Source organism: Hipposideros armiger, unplaced genomic scaffold (genome assembly GCF_001890085.2).
Source record: "Hipposideros armiger isolate ML-2016 unplaced genomic scaffold, ASM189008v1 scaffold_417, whole genome shotgun sequence".
Taxonomy (NCBI): domain Eukaryota; kingdom Metazoa; phylum Chordata; class Mammalia; order Chiroptera; family Hipposideridae; genus Hipposideros; species Hipposideros armiger.
The window spans coordinates 1,290,477-1,307,614 of NW_017731767.1; the positions used below are offsets into that span (position 1 = coordinate 1,290,477).

The 17,138-nt window shown below is 58.2% G+C and overlaps 1 protein-coding gene across 5 annotated transcripts in view; it reads right to left on the reverse strand.

Annotated features, from left to right (window-relative positions):
- Positions 1 to 612: 612 nt before the first annotated feature.
- The window catches only part of ADGRL1 (adhesion G protein-coupled receptor L1), a 58,317-nt gene continuing 41,791 nt past the window's right edge, over positions 613 to 17,138 (reverse strand). For 2 of the 5 annotated variants that reach the window (XM_019664180.1, XM_019664182.1), the window contains 19 exons: positions 14,100 to 14,900; positions 12,922 to 13,236; positions 12,056 to 12,159; positions 11,561 to 11,746; positions 11,236 to 11,274; positions 10,899 to 11,082; positions 10,604 to 10,726; positions 9,904 to 10,118; positions 9,437 to 9,607; positions 8,778 to 8,987; positions 8,469 to 8,689; positions 8,262 to 8,328; positions 7,774 to 7,865; positions 7,117 to 7,285; positions 5,643 to 5,771; positions 5,370 to 5,466; positions 5,153 to 5,281; positions 4,963 to 4,980; positions 2,858 to 4,513 (listed from right to left, as the gene is read on the reverse strand). In XM_019664180.1, the coding sequence (XP_019519725.1) occupies positions 3,771 to 4,513; positions 4,963 to 4,980; positions 5,153 to 5,281; positions 5,370 to 5,466; positions 5,643 to 5,771; positions 7,117 to 7,285; positions 7,774 to 7,865; positions 8,262 to 8,328; positions 8,469 to 8,689; positions 8,778 to 8,987; positions 9,437 to 9,607; positions 9,904 to 10,118; positions 10,604 to 10,726; positions 10,899 to 11,082; positions 11,236 to 11,274; positions 11,561 to 11,746; positions 12,056 to 12,159; positions 12,922 to 13,236; positions 14,100 to 14,900 (4,013 nt within the window). In that variant the 3' untranslated portion in view covers positions 2,858 to 3,770. Of the gene's footprint in view, positions 4,514 to 4,962; positions 4,981 to 5,152; positions 5,282 to 5,369; positions 5,467 to 5,642; positions 5,772 to 7,116; positions 7,286 to 7,773; positions 7,866 to 8,261; positions 8,329 to 8,468; positions 8,690 to 8,777; positions 8,988 to 9,436; positions 9,608 to 9,903; positions 10,119 to 10,603; positions 10,727 to 10,898; positions 11,083 to 11,235; positions 11,275 to 11,560; positions 11,747 to 12,055; positions 12,160 to 12,921; positions 13,237 to 14,099; positions 14,901 to 16,029; positions 17,124 to 17,138 lie in introns of all 5 variants that reach the window. The other 3 variants (XM_019664183.1, XM_019664179.1, XM_019664181.1) reach the window with 3 other exon arrangements.

The following is a 17,138-nucleotide window of genomic DNA, read 5'->3' on the forward strand; positions in this document are numbered from 1 at the left end:
GAGTGGCTGGGGCGATGGGAGAATTTGGAGTGTGGCGTCCTGGATTAGGTGTTGAGGGCAGAGGGACATGGAGAGAGATGCTGTCACTGTTTGAGTAGTCATTTTTCTCTCTGAGCACTGGCAGTTCTATTTGAGAATGTGAAATACACATAATGCAATTCCATTGTGTTGTCACTTTTGAAAAAGCACCATTCCAGCAGCACGTTGGAGTCTAGGAAAAGCAGTTGCAATTAGGCATAGCGTACAAATTCCTGTGCTTGCTCTAATGCAGCCTGTGGACCCATGTCCAGGCTGGAAAGGGCTTCTCTGAGACATGGCACAGTTGCCTGGAAGCTTTCAGGTACTGTAAGCCTCAGTTTCCCCATCTTTAAAATGGAGCTCTAATAACCTTTTTCCTAGAGTGTTTATGAGGATTCAAAGAAAAACTGCACCCGAATTGCTCAGCCAGGCCCAGGAACCTACCAAGTTCTCTGTAAATGTTAATGATTCTGACTCTCCAGGCCTCTGCCTGGGTTCTGAACGTTGCTGTGCAGGCTCCTGTGTCAGTCTCGTTGGGATTGCCCATGCAGATCCACTCACTCAGTTCTCGCCCCCCAGTAAGTCATGCCACTCTTGTCATTCCAAGAAATCTTAATTTCTTTATTGACTTTTTTTGACTCAACAATTTTTTTTAACTTTTTTTTTTTTTCTGAAACGTTCTTGTTGTTATGAGCCTTTTGTTTTGTTCTCGTTAAATGCACTCGACCCAAAATTGGTTTGGCATATCGAAAAGGAGACCAAGGAGGGGACTGGGTGTGTGTGTGTGTGGGGGGGAGAGGAGGCCTGAATGGACAGAGAAATTGAAGGTGAGAGAAGAGGAACACAGTGAGGAAGACACAGGGAAAGAGGTGGAGACACAGAGAAAAGGGAAGCAAGGGAAACCAAAAGAAAAACAAAACAGAAAATTAACAATATTTAAAAGCAAATGAATTCAGGAGCCCAAGGAAGGGAGTAGGAGAGGAAACCAAGACCCTTCCTTCTCTATACCGTCCCATCTGGGGTGGGGGCATCAAGGCACCAGGTCTGGTTGGGTGGGTGGGGAGGACATCTGGGCTCCTGGGGTTGGCTTTGCGCTGGACTGCAGTGGTGTCCAGCCCCACCAGGGGGCCCTGCCACACAGCTTTGAGGCCTGGGAATCCACCTTGGTGATTCTGGCTGGAATGGGAACCAAAGAACCTACTGCACGATCTCTCTCCCCGCTTGATTGTCAGTGTCTGGAGAGATAAACGGAGGGCTCTGCAGGGGAGAGGATGAGGGACTCCTTGCATGCCTCCAGTCCCCCTGGGAACTCTCCCACCCTGCCCACTCTTCCAGTCCCCTTGCTGGTGTCAGAGGCAGCCTCCAGGTCCAGCTGGGCTGATGCCTGGGCTGGACGACCACCTCCATCTACCCTGGTCTCCTACCAGCTTTTCATAGACCTCTATCCACCCCTCCCACAGTGGAGCTCCTGGCCTCCTGAAGCCAAGGCAGGCCACAGATCTGGCTCCTGCCCTCCTCACAGAGCCATCTGGGCAAGACCATCCCCATCCTTCTCCTCTCTGTCCAGACTCATCCATGAGCTTCTGATGAAAGGGGTTAAGCCTTCCTACCAGAAAATGCCAGAGACTGAACGCAACCCTGCCTTCTCTGCACACCTGTCCCCTATGCAGGACAAACCACCATCTTTGGTCTGACCCCTTCTCCCTTGACAGGGACAAGCCAGCCTCAGCTCCCCAGAAGGGAGGGGCTTTCTAGCAGCAAAAAGGGTCCCTCCAGCCACCTGTCTCTTTCCCCCAGTTCCTCCCTAGAGCTCCTCCCCTTTAACCCAAAGAAGTTCATGGCAGCAGAGACCCGAAGATGTTTGAAAACTCATGGCACTTGTGAGAAAAGAGGGAGGGGCAAGAGACAAGGAGGGGTCAGAGGAGAGGTGGAGGGCCAACCCTGGGGAAATGGCAATGATGGGGCTGGGCTAGTGTGGCAATGGGACTAAGCTACCCCCAGAGTGTGTGTGGGGGGAGGGGCTGGGAAGGCCAGGGTGACAGGCTGAACAGGAGGGGGCTGTGAGAGGTACTCAGGAGACATCCCAAGCCTGGAGCTCCTGGGGTCTACATGTTCGGGGCTGAGCCTCCATAACATGGGTGTCCTACTCTAGGCCCTGGTACCTGGCTTTGCCTCCCCTGAGGGAGGGTGTAGGGGAGGGAAGGTGATCTCGCTCACCTTGTGCCCTGCACCTTCCCCCCTCAACCTCCCCCGCCAAGAGAAGTCCACCTCACCACTCCCAGCCGACCCTCTTCACTCATATCCACCACTATCAAACCCTGCTGCCCTCATTTTCCTTCCCCCATCAGCCTCTCTAGGCAGGAAATCAGCCCCTCATCCCCAGCCCAGAGTTCCAGAAGCAATATACAAGAGGCAGGAACTCAAAGGGACAGCGCAGCCATCTTGGCAAAAGCATCTTTGGGTGTGAGGGGTGCCTCCCCTGGGCCACTGGGGAGGGGAGGGGGAAGACAGGCCCCTGGTCCTGGGGCAGGCAGTGAGGTACACGCTCCAGGAGGGCTGACTGATGCCAGGGGCAGGCAGAGCAGGGAAGGAGGCGACAGAAACAGGTGCCGGGAAGGAAACGGGTTCTTTGTTTCTCTGTTGCTTCTAGATTTTTTTCTGTCTCTGGATTGTAAAAAGCTGCTCTGGCAGCCCGCCCACCCCGGCGGGGGATGCACACATACACAGAGAAGTCCTGGCTGCCAGGGCCCGGCGGCGCTGCTCTGCTCCGGAGAAAGCCCGGGCTGGCCAGGCCACAGGCTCCTGGTGGCTTCAAGTGATGAGATTTTCTTTCTCTTTGTTTTTTTGTCTTTTTTTTTTCTTTTCTATTTTGTTGAAATATTTACAGCAATAGGGGAGGAGGAAGAGAATGGAAGGGGAAGAGAACCCCCTAGGGAAAGATCCAAGCCCAGGACCCACTCCCCAGGGAGATCCAGACCCAAAATCTGCTCCCCAGATAGCCGAGCCCACAGGACTGGGAACTGCCCAGATATGGCCACCCCTGTGGGCTGGGGGCCCTGTGGGGAGTTGTGCTTCATCAGGAGTCACCCCAAGGGAGGGGGTCATTGGGTGCACTTGAGGAGGGCTGAGGGGGCAGGCTTGCTGGGGAGGCAGGGATGAAGAGCAGAGGAAAGGAGCTTCAGAGAAAATTCCACCTTTAAACCACCAGCCACAAATGCACCATTCCTCTCGCCCTGGGGCTTTCTCCTGGGCCAACGGCCCCAGTCTCCAGGGAGCAGGGAACTGTAGTGCAGGAGGAACCTGTCCATCTGTCCTTCTACTCCTGGTGCAGCCCAGCATTTCTGGCTGCAGAAAGAGGAGTAGCTGACAGGTTCCATCCAGCAGGGTCTTTGGCCCCTGGACGCCAAGGCCCTCATTTCCCTCCAGCAGTAGGTGTAGGGGGGAGGGGGAAGTCAAGAGTGGGATGTACCCTTCCAATTTCTCCTTCCTCACTCCCCTCGGGACCTCTTGGCTCCTCCTCACTGCAGTTCCAAATCGAGCTGGTGCACGTGGCTGGTGGGAAACCCTGTCTGTGAACCCTGCACCTCAGGTCCCTATGGCAGAGCCTCCAGGGGCCTGAAGGGCCTGTGGCTGAGGGGAGCCTGGAGAGTGGCCCACCAGCCACTACCTCGGTCAGTCTCCCTCTCCCACCAGAGCCCTGCTCAGGGTTCCCTCCCTGGCCTGGGCCACCAGCCCTTGGTCCGTGAGATCCCTCAGAGACTGGTGACCAGCTGCATCTGCCCATCCCCATCGGGCCCTGGTCCCTCGAGGCCTGGGGCTGCCAGGTAGCCTTCGTGGCTGGGCCGCCGCACCTGGTAGTAGCCCTGTAGGGGATTCCGGGCCACCAGGGCCGGTGGGCGCGAGGTGTAGTAGATTTCAGGGGGGCCGGGGGGCGCGGGTGGGGGTGGGGGCAGGGCTTCACTGGGTCCCTCGGGGCTGCTGTCCGGGTAGGAGGGCGAGTCCCGCAGGTTGGCCCCGCTGGCATAGAGGGAGTCCCGGCCCGGAGGGGAGGAGAGGGGCCGGCTGGTGGCCCCATCCTCCGCCGTGCAGCTCTCCGACTCATCCAGATCGCTCTGGTACAGCACCGACTGGGCCCGGGGCAGCAGCAGTGGCTCCTCCAGGGCCTTGTAGAGAAGTTCGATCTCTGCCCGGTCAGCACCCCCGGGCCCGCCCGCCTCTTCCTCGCTGCCACCCCCCGGCACAGGTGGCACAGGGGGCTCGGGCGGTGGTGGGCCTTTGGCCCCGCTGCTGCCACCCCGCAGGTTGTTGTGCACCAGCTCTGAGATGATCATCTTTTCGAAGGCGGCAGCATCTGCCAGGTTCCGGCCTCGGGGTGGCTCAGGGGCCCCGTCCCCTGGAGGGAAATCCCCACTTCGTAAAGAGTAACTGTTGTTGAAGTTGCCGTTGAGGGGCAGCGTGTCCATGCCGCAGGCTTCCCGGCCTCCCAAGGGGTGCTCTGCAGGCAGAAAGGGGCTGCTCAGGAGGAGGGCCAGGCAGCAAGAAGGGTGCGGGCTGCGTGGGCTGGGGTGCCTGGGCTCACCCCTGACCCTGAGGACCCGGGTCTCCCATTCCCTCTTCCTCACTGGCAGTCGGGACACCCACCATCACAGGTTGGTGGAGACCAGTTTCCCCAGGGTCCCCTCCTAGCTAGGGGCTCCGAATCTCAGCAGTGTGAGGAGACTTGGATGACTGGGTCCACTTCCTGTGCTCTGACCCTCATCACCTTCATTGCCCACCTGAGGCACAAATGCAACAGCAGCTAGCTGCCAAGCTAGAGACAATGCGTGTATATGCTGGTGGGGAGCACCCTGAGTTCACCTCGCTAAGTGAGTGAGGCCATCTAAGGAAGCCACTGACACATTCCCCTCCTGGCCTCGGAAATGTTACCAGGAAAGTCACACTTACTGGGTTCTCGGTAGCTCCCTGAAGGTGCCAGCCAGGAGGGAAAAGAGAGAAGGTGAGTGGGCTTAGAATGCCGAGTCCAGGCTCCAGTTCAGGAGGCACAACGACACCCCATGTGAAGACCCCTCAGGATGCAGACCCCACAATCCCTGACCTGGGCTGTCACCCTCTCCCACCACCAGAGTACTCTCACCTGGGGAGTTGAAGACGGGGGGCGAGGAGGGATTGAAGCCCACTGACTCGGCAATGAGGGTGTTATAGGGGCTGGTGCCCCCACGGGGCTGCAGCACAGGGTTGGTCAGCAGGTGGTTCCCCATAGTACCTGTACCAGAGGTCAGAGATCACAGGAGGCTGGAGACACAGGCCTAGAATCTCGAGGGATGAGCCAGGGGCAAGGGACACTGTCTCACCTCGGTTCAGGGTGGGGGTACTGTTGATGTCACCTGCCATGAAGGAGGATTCTGTCTGTTTCCTCACGGTGTCATTCCACATCCTCCGGATTCGGCTCTGGGGACATAGCCCAGACATGAGGGGTCCCTCAAGTTGCCCACCCTCCAGCATCTTTCTGAGATCACTTGCCTAATGAGCACCACCAGGGACCTGAGCCAAGTGCTGCTCCACCTCTCAGGCCCAACACTCAGCCCCAGAGAGCCCTGCCTAGTGCCTGGCCCCAGCCCAAATACCTGGGTCCCTGTGTAGTAGCGGGTGTTGCTCCGCATGGCTGAGGTCTTGAGTGAGCCGTGAGCGCCCCCAGGCGGGGAGCGGATGCAGCAGTAGGAGTGTCGCAGGCACTTGCTGTACTCCTTGTGCACCTGAGGGGTGAGGACAGGCAGCTGGCAGCAAGGGCCCCTACCTCAGGAGTCCAGAGACCAAGCTACCAGCAGGCATCAGAAACCTCACTGTCTTCTGTATCCCAGCAGCCAGCCAGGTAAATAGACTTTCTCCCCTCACTTAAGCCCATCCTCGTTTCTCCACCTCCACGAACAGTTTCTCCCATTCATCGACTCAACAGCTCTTTAATGAGCATCCTCTATGTACCAGGCATGGTACAGAACAAATCAGACACAAAGCCCTACCTCTCAGAGCTGCTATCTTAGTAGACAGACATAACAGATGCAAACATCAGTACGTGATGTAAGATATCTGACGGTAACAGACCTATGGCTGAGAAGGGGGTTAGGCAGTGCTGGCTGAGGGTGGGGGTGGTGGTTTGCGATTTCAAGTAGTTCAGTGGAGGCTTCACTGAGAAGTACACATTTTGGCAAAGACCTGAGAGAGCTAAGGGCTTGTTGCCTTAGCTCTGGGGAGGGGCAGGGGATAAGCCCTGAGGAGGGTTCACATCTAGGTGACTGAGAGAACAGAGGAGAGTATGGCTGGAGGAGGGGGAAGGGAAGGGTGGTTGCACCCTTCTGGTTGCACTGTGTGGGGCAGGAGGCTCCTGTAAGGAAGGAACTGTCACTGTATGTGAGGAGGGGGCTGTGCAAGGACACTGGTTTTGACTGTGTGTCATGGGGGACATGTAAGGATGTCACTGTCCCTGTGTGTCCAGTGGGGGCCACCAGACGGTTTTGAGTGGGGCAGGGATACAGTTAACCTTGCAGCAGGACTCTGATCGCTGCCTCCTTTATTCCTCGCCTTAGCCTTCCCCACCTTGCTGTCCCCCCAGACCAACAACAGTCTGATGGGACCCCCACTGCCTTCAGGTATACAGACTAAGTATACAGATGCCTTGGCTCAGTTTCCATGGCTTGAGTCTTGTATGCCCTGTATGACCTCGCCACATTCCTCTGCTTCTGTTATCTCCTTCATTTATTTTAACTTAGATTTTAACACACTTTATTTAAAAAGGAAACTTTCTATCACCACAAAACTCAACAGTTCGTCCCATAATTATTAAAGTAGGAAACGTACGTCTGGATGGTGCCCAGAGTCATCTCCCTCTACACCGTCTCATCTCCTGTCACCATGTCCCTGCCCTGTGCTCTCCTAGCTCCCCAAATCCACCGGCTTTCTCACTCCTCCAGTCTGTTGTACCTTGCTGTTTTCCAGAACTCTTCACCTCTGGCTACATTCTCCCTGACCTGAGCCTATCCTCCCCTCGCAGCAGACACAGGCCACCACAGAAGACAGGCGCCTGGGCCCCCTCCCCGAACTCACCTTCTTCTGTAAGGCGCAGTGAAAGACAAAGATGAAGACCCCCTGGAAGGCGTTGAAGGTGGTGAAGAGATAGGCCATGACCACTGACTCCTTGTTGATGAACAGGAGGCCAAAAGCCCAGGTGAGGCCCAGCAGGAAGAGCAGTGCAATGGCCCCCAGGGCCCAGGATCTGGGGGTGGGGAGAGGGGACAGGGATGTCAAAAGTACTCACCAGTGGAGATGCCAACCCCATTGGCCTCTCTGGGTGAGTAGGCCTCAGGGGAATGGCTTGTCCAGTGACACTTCTACCCAGCCTGGGCCTGAGAGGCAGGCAGAGGTCGGCAGTTGGAGTTTATAAATGGTCAGTCATTTCCCTGCGTCCTTCATCCTTTTGGCCGTATTTCCAGACCCTTAAACTATCTATTGCTGTCTATTTCTCTTTAAGTTGCCCTGAAATGGGCTCACTTTTTGAACTCAGCTTCACCCTAAGCAGTCATGTCCCCCAAACCAGAGGTTGGATGTGCTAATGCCATGTTTTCTAATACTCTTTAAGCAGATATATATAAAACAAGCACAGTAAAACACCATCTCTGTCCTTAAATCATATTGCGTGACACCAGAGGTTATAGCACATTTTAGGAAGCCTGGGGTTTGGCGGGGCGGGGAGGGGGTGCTCACTTAATGTTGTCAAGGCGACTGGAGTCAGGCTTGAGCACAGACGAGCTCCGGATCATCTTGTGCAGGGTCACCATGAGGAACACCAGGTTCACCTGGGGGTGGGAGAAGGGGAGGGGCTGGGCTGGGGTTGCTCCGCCTGCCTGTGAGCTCCTGGCCAAGTCTCAGGCTGGACCCCCTTCTTCAGGGCCTCCTCTGCTGGTGTACCTGTCCACAGGTGCCTGCCGACTGGTATAACTGTCTGTTAACGTGGCTCCCGCTGCTGGGAGGATGGGGCCCACAGCCTGACTCAGAGCAGGGGCTCAAATCACAGCTCCTGGATGGACAGACCTTAGTGCTGGAGCTCTACAGACCCACTGTGCTCCCATCTTCTTAGGTGGCTGCTCAGTTCCCATGGTTTTCAAGGGCTCAGGGAGACTGGGGCTCAGCGCCAAGGCTAGCCAGGGTAAAGGATAGAGACACAGTACCAGGAGTACCACGTTCCAACTTACCACGATAACAAAGGAGACGGGCCCGATAAAGCTCCAGATGAAATAATTGTCTACTCGGAGCCAGCAGCTGTAAAGGAAGCAGGGCTGGGGTAGAGAGGTGGGGCCAGGGGTGTGGCTTCCCTCCAACCCCAGGAGCACAGTGTCCTGATGGTCCTGCTGCTGAGCAGGAAACCAGGCAGGAGGTGAGACAGGAGGGGGGGCACTCACGCCTTCTCAGTGCCATAGCTGCGGTAGTCGATGGCAGCTGCGATGCCCACCACCAGCGCCGGGAAGCAGTAGCCGCCCAGGTAGTAGTACTTGGTGCGGGAATACTCGCTCTCGAACACCTCCACCAACAGCAGGTAGAGGTGCACGCCCTCCAGGCACAGCCACGAGAAGGCAGCCAGGAAGAAGTAGTGTAGCAGGCCGGCAAAGATGGGGCAGGCAATCTGGGGGACAGGGGTGCCACAGGTGAGGGCCTGCTGGGCCTGCTTGCGTCTCCTCCCTCCCCTGACTCCTGCCCCATGCCTGGCCCACCTCATACTGGGTCTTGTCTATGCCAACCAGGAAGAGCAGCTCGGCCAGGAAGAGGTTGATGCACAAGTTCTTGTGGATGGTGTTGCGGTCAGTCTGCAGGCCCCGCAGGAAGCAGAATGTAGAGATGCAGATGGCCAGGCAGACCAGGGAGATCACAATGCCCACCCAGGTGATGACTGACAGCAGCAGTTCGTTGATGCGGCCCTGGTACTGGGGAACAGCAGCGGAGCACTCAGCGCCCTTGGCGTTGCACATGGCCAGGCTCACCCTGGGCTCAGCTAGGTGCCAGCTGTGGGCAAGGCCTTGGGCCACAAACACTGCTGGTGCAGTCCCCCCAACCCCTAGCTTTCTGCCCCCAGCCAACTTGCTGGCCCCCACCCCTCTGTAGGCAGCACGCTCACTTCCTCATGCTCTGGAGGGTGTGTGGAGAGATGACAAAGGTGACACCAACTTGCTTCTCCAGAGTGCCTTGGGAGAAGGTGGGACCGTGACCAGAGAGAACCAGACATGTGGCCTCATGCCCTGGGCAAGACTAGTGGCCCCCCATGCCCACAAAGATGGCCTTCCCTGGCACTGCCCATGCTGTACTCTATGATGCCATGCAAAGCCAGGGCAGCAGGCCCGCCCAGAGCAGCGCAGCAGAGTGCTGGCCAGCTTACGATCTCGCGGTGAGCCATGAGCACAGCAAAGTTGGTGAGGTGGCTGCAGGCACACGTTGTGTGGGTCTTGTTGGATTCCACTAGGCGGCAACCCTGGGTCGACCAGTAGCCCAGCATGGAACGCTCCGAGTAGTTCCAGAAGGAGCAGTTAGCATTGAAGTGGTTTTTCGCCTGTTATGTGGTGGCAGGCGGGGAGTCAGATCTGGGGAGTCCCCTTCCAGCCCTCACACCTAGCTATGGGGATAGCAACAAACCTGGAAAAGTGCCTGGGGCTTCAGGCGGCAGTCTGAGATATCTGGGGACAAATGGCCAAAGCTGCTGAGGTGGAGATTGGGGGCTGGTGGCCCAGGGAGGGGTTGGAACTTGCTCTTGGGGTGTATGAATATGCACTGGGGGGGATATGCAGCCTGGGAACACCGAGGATGCTGAGACCTCCATGGGGGTGGGGTACATACATCTCAGCTCACCTCTAGGTGGGCCACAGTGAAGATGACAGGGTCCATTAGGAAGACTCGGCTTGACTCCTTATTGATGGAGGCTGCGATGACCTGTGAGTTCACCACCAGGGAGGCACCTCCCGGGCCACCGGTGCCCGCTTCACCAGCCAGCTTCACTGTGGCATTTTCAGTGGACAGGAAAAGGCCCAGATTGTTGTAGAGGATAAAGACAACTTTGACCACCCCTGGAAAGGACAGGTGCAATAGGGTGTGCCGTCAGCCCTGGTCAGCGCACCTCCAGCCACTGGGACCTGGCTTCACTAGGCTGCAGCCCAGGCAAGTGGGGCTCAGGGAGCTCTTCCCTGGGACCACTGCTCAGCTGTAGACAGTGCCGAACGGCAGGGCAGTAGGCCAGGACACATGGGCTAGGTCCCTGGGCACCTCTCACTTGCGGTGTAACTTCGAGTGAATCCCTAACCTCACTGAGCCTTAGTCCTAAATGGGACAATCCTCCCTGAACTGTCAAATGCTGCTGCACAGGAGTGAGCCCTGCAGACTGCAAAGTATACTGGGCTCTGTGGGGCTTTGGGTCCCCACTAGCTTGAGCAGAGGACTTCTCTGTGTGTTGCTATAGGTCCCAATCTTTTCTCGGACTCTTCAACCCCATAAAAGCTGAGCCACTGTTCTCCATAAGTGGGGTGGCACAGCCAGTGTGGGGCCAGGCACTGACCGTTGCGGCTGTTCTGCTTGATGGTGTTGGCCGACAGCTGGATGGAGTTCTCGCTCGGGTACTCCTGGGGGAACACTAGCTCCTGCACTTGGCCCTCCGTGTTCAGGACCGTGACTTCCAGGACTGTGGGGACAGAGGATGATGGCAGGGCATATGGGGTTGGGGTCTGTCCCCAGTCTGGAGGCCCAAAGTCAAGGGCAGGGTGTCAGGGCCTCCCGCATGGTCTCTGGAACGGGCCGACCCCACAGTTCAAGGTTTGCACCTGAACTTGCTACAGTGAGACCGCAGCACTCACCCACATTTTGCTTGGCAGCTAGGAAGCGGGCCGGCTCCCTGACATTGTCGGCCAGCAGGAAGGCGCCCTCCTCCAGGACGTCCAGGAGCATGGTGGCCGTGTGCACCTGCTCCGTGGCATTCATGTCCTTCCAGGACTCAAGAGCCTCAGGCCGCAGCAGGTTGTCCACTGTCTCCACCACAGCCTGCACAGGTTTGGGGGGGTGCACTGTGAGTGCCCCCACTTCCTCTAGTTCATCGAGCTGAGCTCTGCATCCCCTCCTCTCAACCGTTTTCCTCCAGTGCCAAGTGGAGCCTGTCCCACCCCCCTCGGCCAGCAGGAGCCCCCTGGGCCTCACCTTGATGTAGTCCTTGCAGGTTCTCTCCCGCTTGTGCATCTAGGGAAAGAGATGGAGGCGCTGTGAGGCTCAGCCTCCAGCCCTACTTCCCTCACCCCAACACTCTCACTGTTCTGCATCTGCCACCAATCTGGGGCTGGGCCATTAGCAAGAGTTATGCCTAAGGGATCCCCGACCCTCAGGACCATCCAGAGCAGCCCAGGAGGGAGACCAGCAGGCCTGGAGTCTGTCCCTCCTGGTGGCAGCCTAGCTCGGAGGTACCAGGCCAGAATCTTCCTGAGCCCCTGGGGCGGTGCCCACTGCTGGCCCCACTGTCAGGCCCCACCTTATTGTAGTTCTTGCCAGCTGACTCGCGCTCGATGGGTCGCAGGGCCTGCAGCTGGGCATCCAGGATGTCTAGCAACTGCTCCATTAGCTTCACGGAGGAGGACACGTCCCCCGCATAGATGGAGCCCCGGGTGTGGCGGGCCAGCTCGCTGGCAATGTTGGCTGCATTCTCCCCACTCTTGATCTGCATGAGGCAGGAGTAGGGGACCCCGCGGTGTCAGAGACCATCTTGCTTTCCCATGGTCCCTTTGCACATGCCTCGTCTGCTAGGCCCGTCTCAGTGCTCTCTGCTGCCCCTTCTCCCTATCTGCCCTCTCCCTCACTCTGCAGGCCAGGGAGGGGAACCCACAGTCCTTTCTCTCAGACCTGCTGCCCAGTTGTCTTCCTCTGTCTCCCACTGCTCCACTGCCCCCGCTGCACCCTGCACCCAGCCACCCAGGGCCCAGTGTGTGAGCACAGGTGCCTGTCTGGGAGGGGCGGCTGCTGCTGGTACCTTCTGGGCCACCTGGTTGACCCAGGGGGAGGTGCAGTTGCTGAGGTCAGGGCCCCGGGGATTCCAGAGCCCCAGAGCTGGTAGACACTGGAAGGAGGCAATTCCTGCAGGGACAGACAGACAGGAACAGAGGAAGGGACCACAAGGAAAGAGAGGAGGGGCCAAAGCAGGAGGAAAGGAGATGACAGAGGGGGGGACAAGTGGGAGAGGAAAAAGGTGAGGGGAACATGGAAGACCAGACATGAAGTGGGCCAGATAGTCAAGAGAGGTGTCACTCTGAGGTGACATAAGCTACCCCCAACTTCCCTAAGCTCTCCCTCTTGGCTCCCCTTCCATCTTTAACTACCAAAATTAGAACCTTCTAGCAAAGCCCATCTTGGAAACCCCCTCTCCATGAAGCCTCTTCTGACCCTCCCCTCAAGACCCTGAAGCATGTGGTCCTGGCCTCACCCCTCTGGCACTTCAGCTGCTGTCTCCTGCCACCACTGCTCCCAGGGCTGTTCCATCTCAGCCCGAGGCCGGAACCCACCCAAGTCACCTCTGTGGGCTCCCTGCAAGGTCTGCCTGGCGCTTTGCATGTGGCAGGTGATCAGCACTGCAGGAAAGGACGGGACGGGGTGGATGGGGACTAACTGAGCTGCTATTGTGCCCTGGGAGCTCTGCTGGGCTCTGGGGACATAGCTGCAGATATCAGGTGTGACCCCTTGCTGCGTAAAGCCCATGCTCTGGCAGGGGATGATGGACAGGTAAGTGTATCTATGCTAAGATGAGTGGTAGGCATGTCCCCTGTCCCTTCCCTGGCCAGACCAGCAGTCGCTGCCCCCCAAGCCAGCCACAGTGGAGGTGACCAAGGCCTCTGTACTCACCTCGAGTCCCCTTGGGGCAGGGCCTCTCTACCAGCATGCCCTGCTGGGTGGCTGGCCACTGGACCCGCCGTACTTCTCGAGGTTCACAGAAGAGCTCTGGGGACACATGCAGATTGGGGGCTGGGGGTCGCCTGGTGCTGGGGACCGGGGCTGTGGCTGGAGGCAGGTCAGGTCCCAGCTGGTTGATGGCACCCACTGGGTGCGTGGTGAGAGGTGCCCGGCGGAGCGGGGTGGTAGCTGCAGGTGAGGCCGTGCTGGTGAGGGGCGTGGGCCGGACTGTGGTGGTTGTGCTAAGGGGCGGTGAAGTGGCTGGACCTGGAATGGAGAGGGGACACAAGATAAGAGTCACTCCCATGCTTGGGGCCCCACCACAGTGTGCCTGGGCACTGGGTTGCTGGCATCCTAGCATCTTACTTGCTACTACCCAAGTGAAAGGTGTCTTTGGTCCCTACTGGGTCTGGGAGCAGATCCCCTCTGTAGTCTCTCTGCCCATAGAGGTCCCTCAAACCCATGGGACCATCTAAATCATCAAAAGGTGGTAAAAATTCACTCGTGTGCACCCTAAGGTCCAAGACAGCGACTAGAGAGGGCAGGACAGGGAGGAGGTGAACACCACCATCTTTCATCCACTCTCACTCTGGTCTCTGTAATTGGCCTTGTCTCTTTCCTCAGTTCCCTGTTATGCAAACGAGGCTGGATTAGATCAGGCTCCCTGGAGCCCTGGAGCTGCTCAGAGCTGGCTCAGGGTGGCTAAGGGGACAAAAGAGATTGCAGAGGGGCCCTTGTCAACATCAGCAGCTCTATTTTACCGGATATTTGGACTTCCACCCAAGATTTTGATTGATAAAAGTTCCAAGGCTAAAAGTGCACAAGCCCCTGGGAAAGGCAGTACAGCTCCGTGATTAGATCCAGGGTCCTGGGTCCAAACCCTCAAGTAAGCTATTCCTCACTCACCCAGTGCCTCAGTTTCCTCGTATGTAAACTGGGGGAAGTTAATCCCTGTCATAGACTATATGGATTAGACGAGTTGGTTATCAGCTGCTAAGTGCTTAGAACAGCACATGCTGTGTGAATCTCTCCAACCTGCAGAGCTCCTCCAAACCCACCACCTCTAGATCCCTAAGAGCTCCCAGCATTCACGCCCTATCCTGGGACCAGGGAACACAAGTTGTCCTCACCAGCGCTTGGGTCAGGCGGCCCAAACTCCAGGCTATAGCGCACGACGAAGTAGTTGTTCCAGACATAGAGCTGATTGTCACGCGGGTTGTAGTCCACGGAGGAGACGAACTGGTAGGGGTTGGGAAAGGCCAGGCTGACCGGCTCCTCGCGGTTAGCATTGGTGTTGAAGGCATAATCCACACGGTTGCCGGCTGCCTCACTGTCGTCATCCACGTAGACAGAGCGCAGCACATAGAGGACGCCGCACACCATGAAGGCGTTTGACGCCGAGCGCTTATCGTAGCCTGTCTCCCACGTGCCCTCGAAGCGCAGAGTATAGGGGTTGAGCTGGCTCACCACAAGCCGCCCGTTGTTGCCCTCAGTGGCGTAGATGACCCACAGTCCGTTCTCATCCACAGCCAAGTCGATGTCTGTCTTGCCTCCCCAGCGGTAGGGCGAGGTGTCATGGTAGTTGGCCGTGTTGATGACAGTCTCCCCGCTCTTGATGCGTGTGCGTAGATCGTACTTGACAATATTGCGCGTGCGCTCCTTGTTGTAGAAGACAGCACCATCGTAGACCACGAAGCCGGTGCCGTCCACACGGTTGGGCAGGCGGTAGGTGGTGGTGTGGCGCGCAGCCACGTAATCCTCCCACGAGGCGTACTCTGTCAGCGTGTCCGTGCGGTAGGGGATCCAAGGCATAACATAGATGCGGTCGCCTGCCTGCAGCGGGTCCTTGCACCACGCGCCAGACTGGTGCTCTGACTCGTGTGTCGAAGTGGGCTCCAGCACCTTCTGCAGGGTCCCTGGGCACACGAAGACTGGGTGGGCCGGGGTGGGTGGGGAGGAGACAGGAGGGGGCGGGGAAGAGGGGAGAAAGAGGCAAGTTGGTCACATGGCCGGGCTGGGGGAGCCAGGCTGTCCCCTCCTGCTGCTGCAGTCACGGTTGCTTGGTAGGGCTGGTGATGGGAAGGGGGTTTCCGGGCTGGGACCCCCGCCCTGCCCAGCTGCCCCTCTCCCTGGAGATGTCAACCCTGGAGGCCATTAAGAGCAGGGTTAGTGGGGGGAGGTGGTATCCCTCTTTCCTTCTCTGGCTGCTAGAGACCCCACAGGCTGGGGATAAGGGGTTTGGCAAGAGCCCTCCCAGAGATGTTCTCGTGTGCCTTAAGCTGGGCAGAAATATCTCACTGCAGCCACTGGCTGGTGGCTTTGAGGTTCCAGGGACTCAGTGCCCTGTCCCTTCGCCATCGTCTCCGCCCCCTATAGAAGAGCTAGAGTCGAGGGTCCCATCCTTCACCAACCACACCAGGACACAGATTTTTTTTTTTTTTACTCCACTTTCTTCCTCCTGCAAAAATTGCAAGGTAGTAATGTTTCTGTACCCACTATGGGTGTCAGGTAGATGTCAGTCTTGCCCCCCCCATTCCAGGGTGGAGGAAGCACCCAAGATTCCTGATGCAGGCTGTGCCCCCCTCCCCATGCAGTACCCATACAATCAGGAAAGGTTTTTGAAAAAGTTCAGCCCCTCCCCAAGGTGCCCTGCCCCCAGCCGGCAGGGTCTCTCATGGGGTTTGTTCAGCAGCAGACACTGACACTGGAGCACAGGGATGGGAGGATGACATGGGGACGGAGGGGACTCCCTGGGAGAACTGGGGAGGGGGAAGGAGAGCTGCGTGGAGGGAAGAGAGACAAGGTGGGGGGGCCTCAGCAGAGGTCCTGGCTCCAAGGGAGGCACACTGGAGACCACCTGGGAAGAAAGGGTTAGTGCTGGCAGAGGAGAGAGGGGGTGAGCAGAGAATTCACTCCAAGGCCCAGGCCGGACTGAGGGTCCCTCGAGGGGCAGTCCCAGGTCCAGCTCAGAGGGGGCAAGGGAGGGAACCAGGTGCTAGGATAAAGACCCAGCCCGCCCCAGCCAGGCCCCCCACCTCCCCTGCCCCGACCCCGATTTACCTGCGACCATCCCCGGCTCGGGAGGAGGGACCAAGGCAGCGCTGATGTCAGAAAGGTGGGGGGCCCCCGCCCCACCCCCCCATTCCCTGAAAAGGAGGAAAACCTCAACTGCATCTCATTGGCCCCCGCTGGCCTGCCCACCCTTGCCCCATCACATCCCAGCACCACCTGCTCCTAGCCTCCCCTACTGACCCAGTGGAGGTCTGGACTCTCACGGTCAGTGGTCAGGCTCCCCTCCTCCTCCCAGAGTAGTGATGACGGCCAGAGGCCCCTCCATCCAGGATAGCTGGGGCCTCCCTGCTAGCAGAACCCACGGACAGGCCAGGGTGAGGGTTTGCAGTGAATTCTCTGCTTCTGCTTGGCCTGTCACCAAAGCAGCTGGCCCCAAGGGGGACAGGGAGGGCTGGGACCTGGCACTGGCTTGGGGGGCAGCCCAAGGTTCCCCGGGCACAAAGCAGCCAGGAGCATGCCCTGTTTTAGGAGGGGGAGGGAAGCCCAGGGCACAGAGGTGGGCTGGAAACAGAAGGATCCTGGCTTGGGCCCTTGGGCTCCACCATCTCCCTGTGCCCATGCCTGAGGTGTTGGCCTGCACCTTCTCTCAAGCACACCTGGCCTCCACCTGTTTCCTCTGTGCCCAGGACTCCCCTCTCCCCAAGCCAGGGGGGGCCACCTGCCAGCAGTGTGTATGAGAGGGGCGGTGGGAGGTCTCAGAGCCTGACCTGGTCAGAAGGGCATGGAGGAGGAAAACGTGGTTAGAGGTTACCCTGGGGAAGTGGGAAAAGATGAGGAAGGGTCTGCCTGGGGCCTTTGCCAGCAAGGACCCCCCTCCCCTAGCACCAAGCTCCCAATACTTCCTCCTCCCTCCCCGCACCCGCCTCTTGAAGAGAAAAGATCCAGGGCTTCGCATCCAAACCACCACCGGGCCTGCAAGAAGAGTGTCTGGTGCTGGGTGGGAGAGAGACTCCAGGAGAGAGAGAGGGAGAGAGTGGCGGGGTGCGGTGAGAGGCAGACCCGTGGGCTGGCTGCCCAGGCCTCTCTGAGATGTGGGAGTGGGGCAGGAAGGAGGGGAGCAGCTCGGAGGGACCCAGCCCCACCTCCCTTGAAGGGGG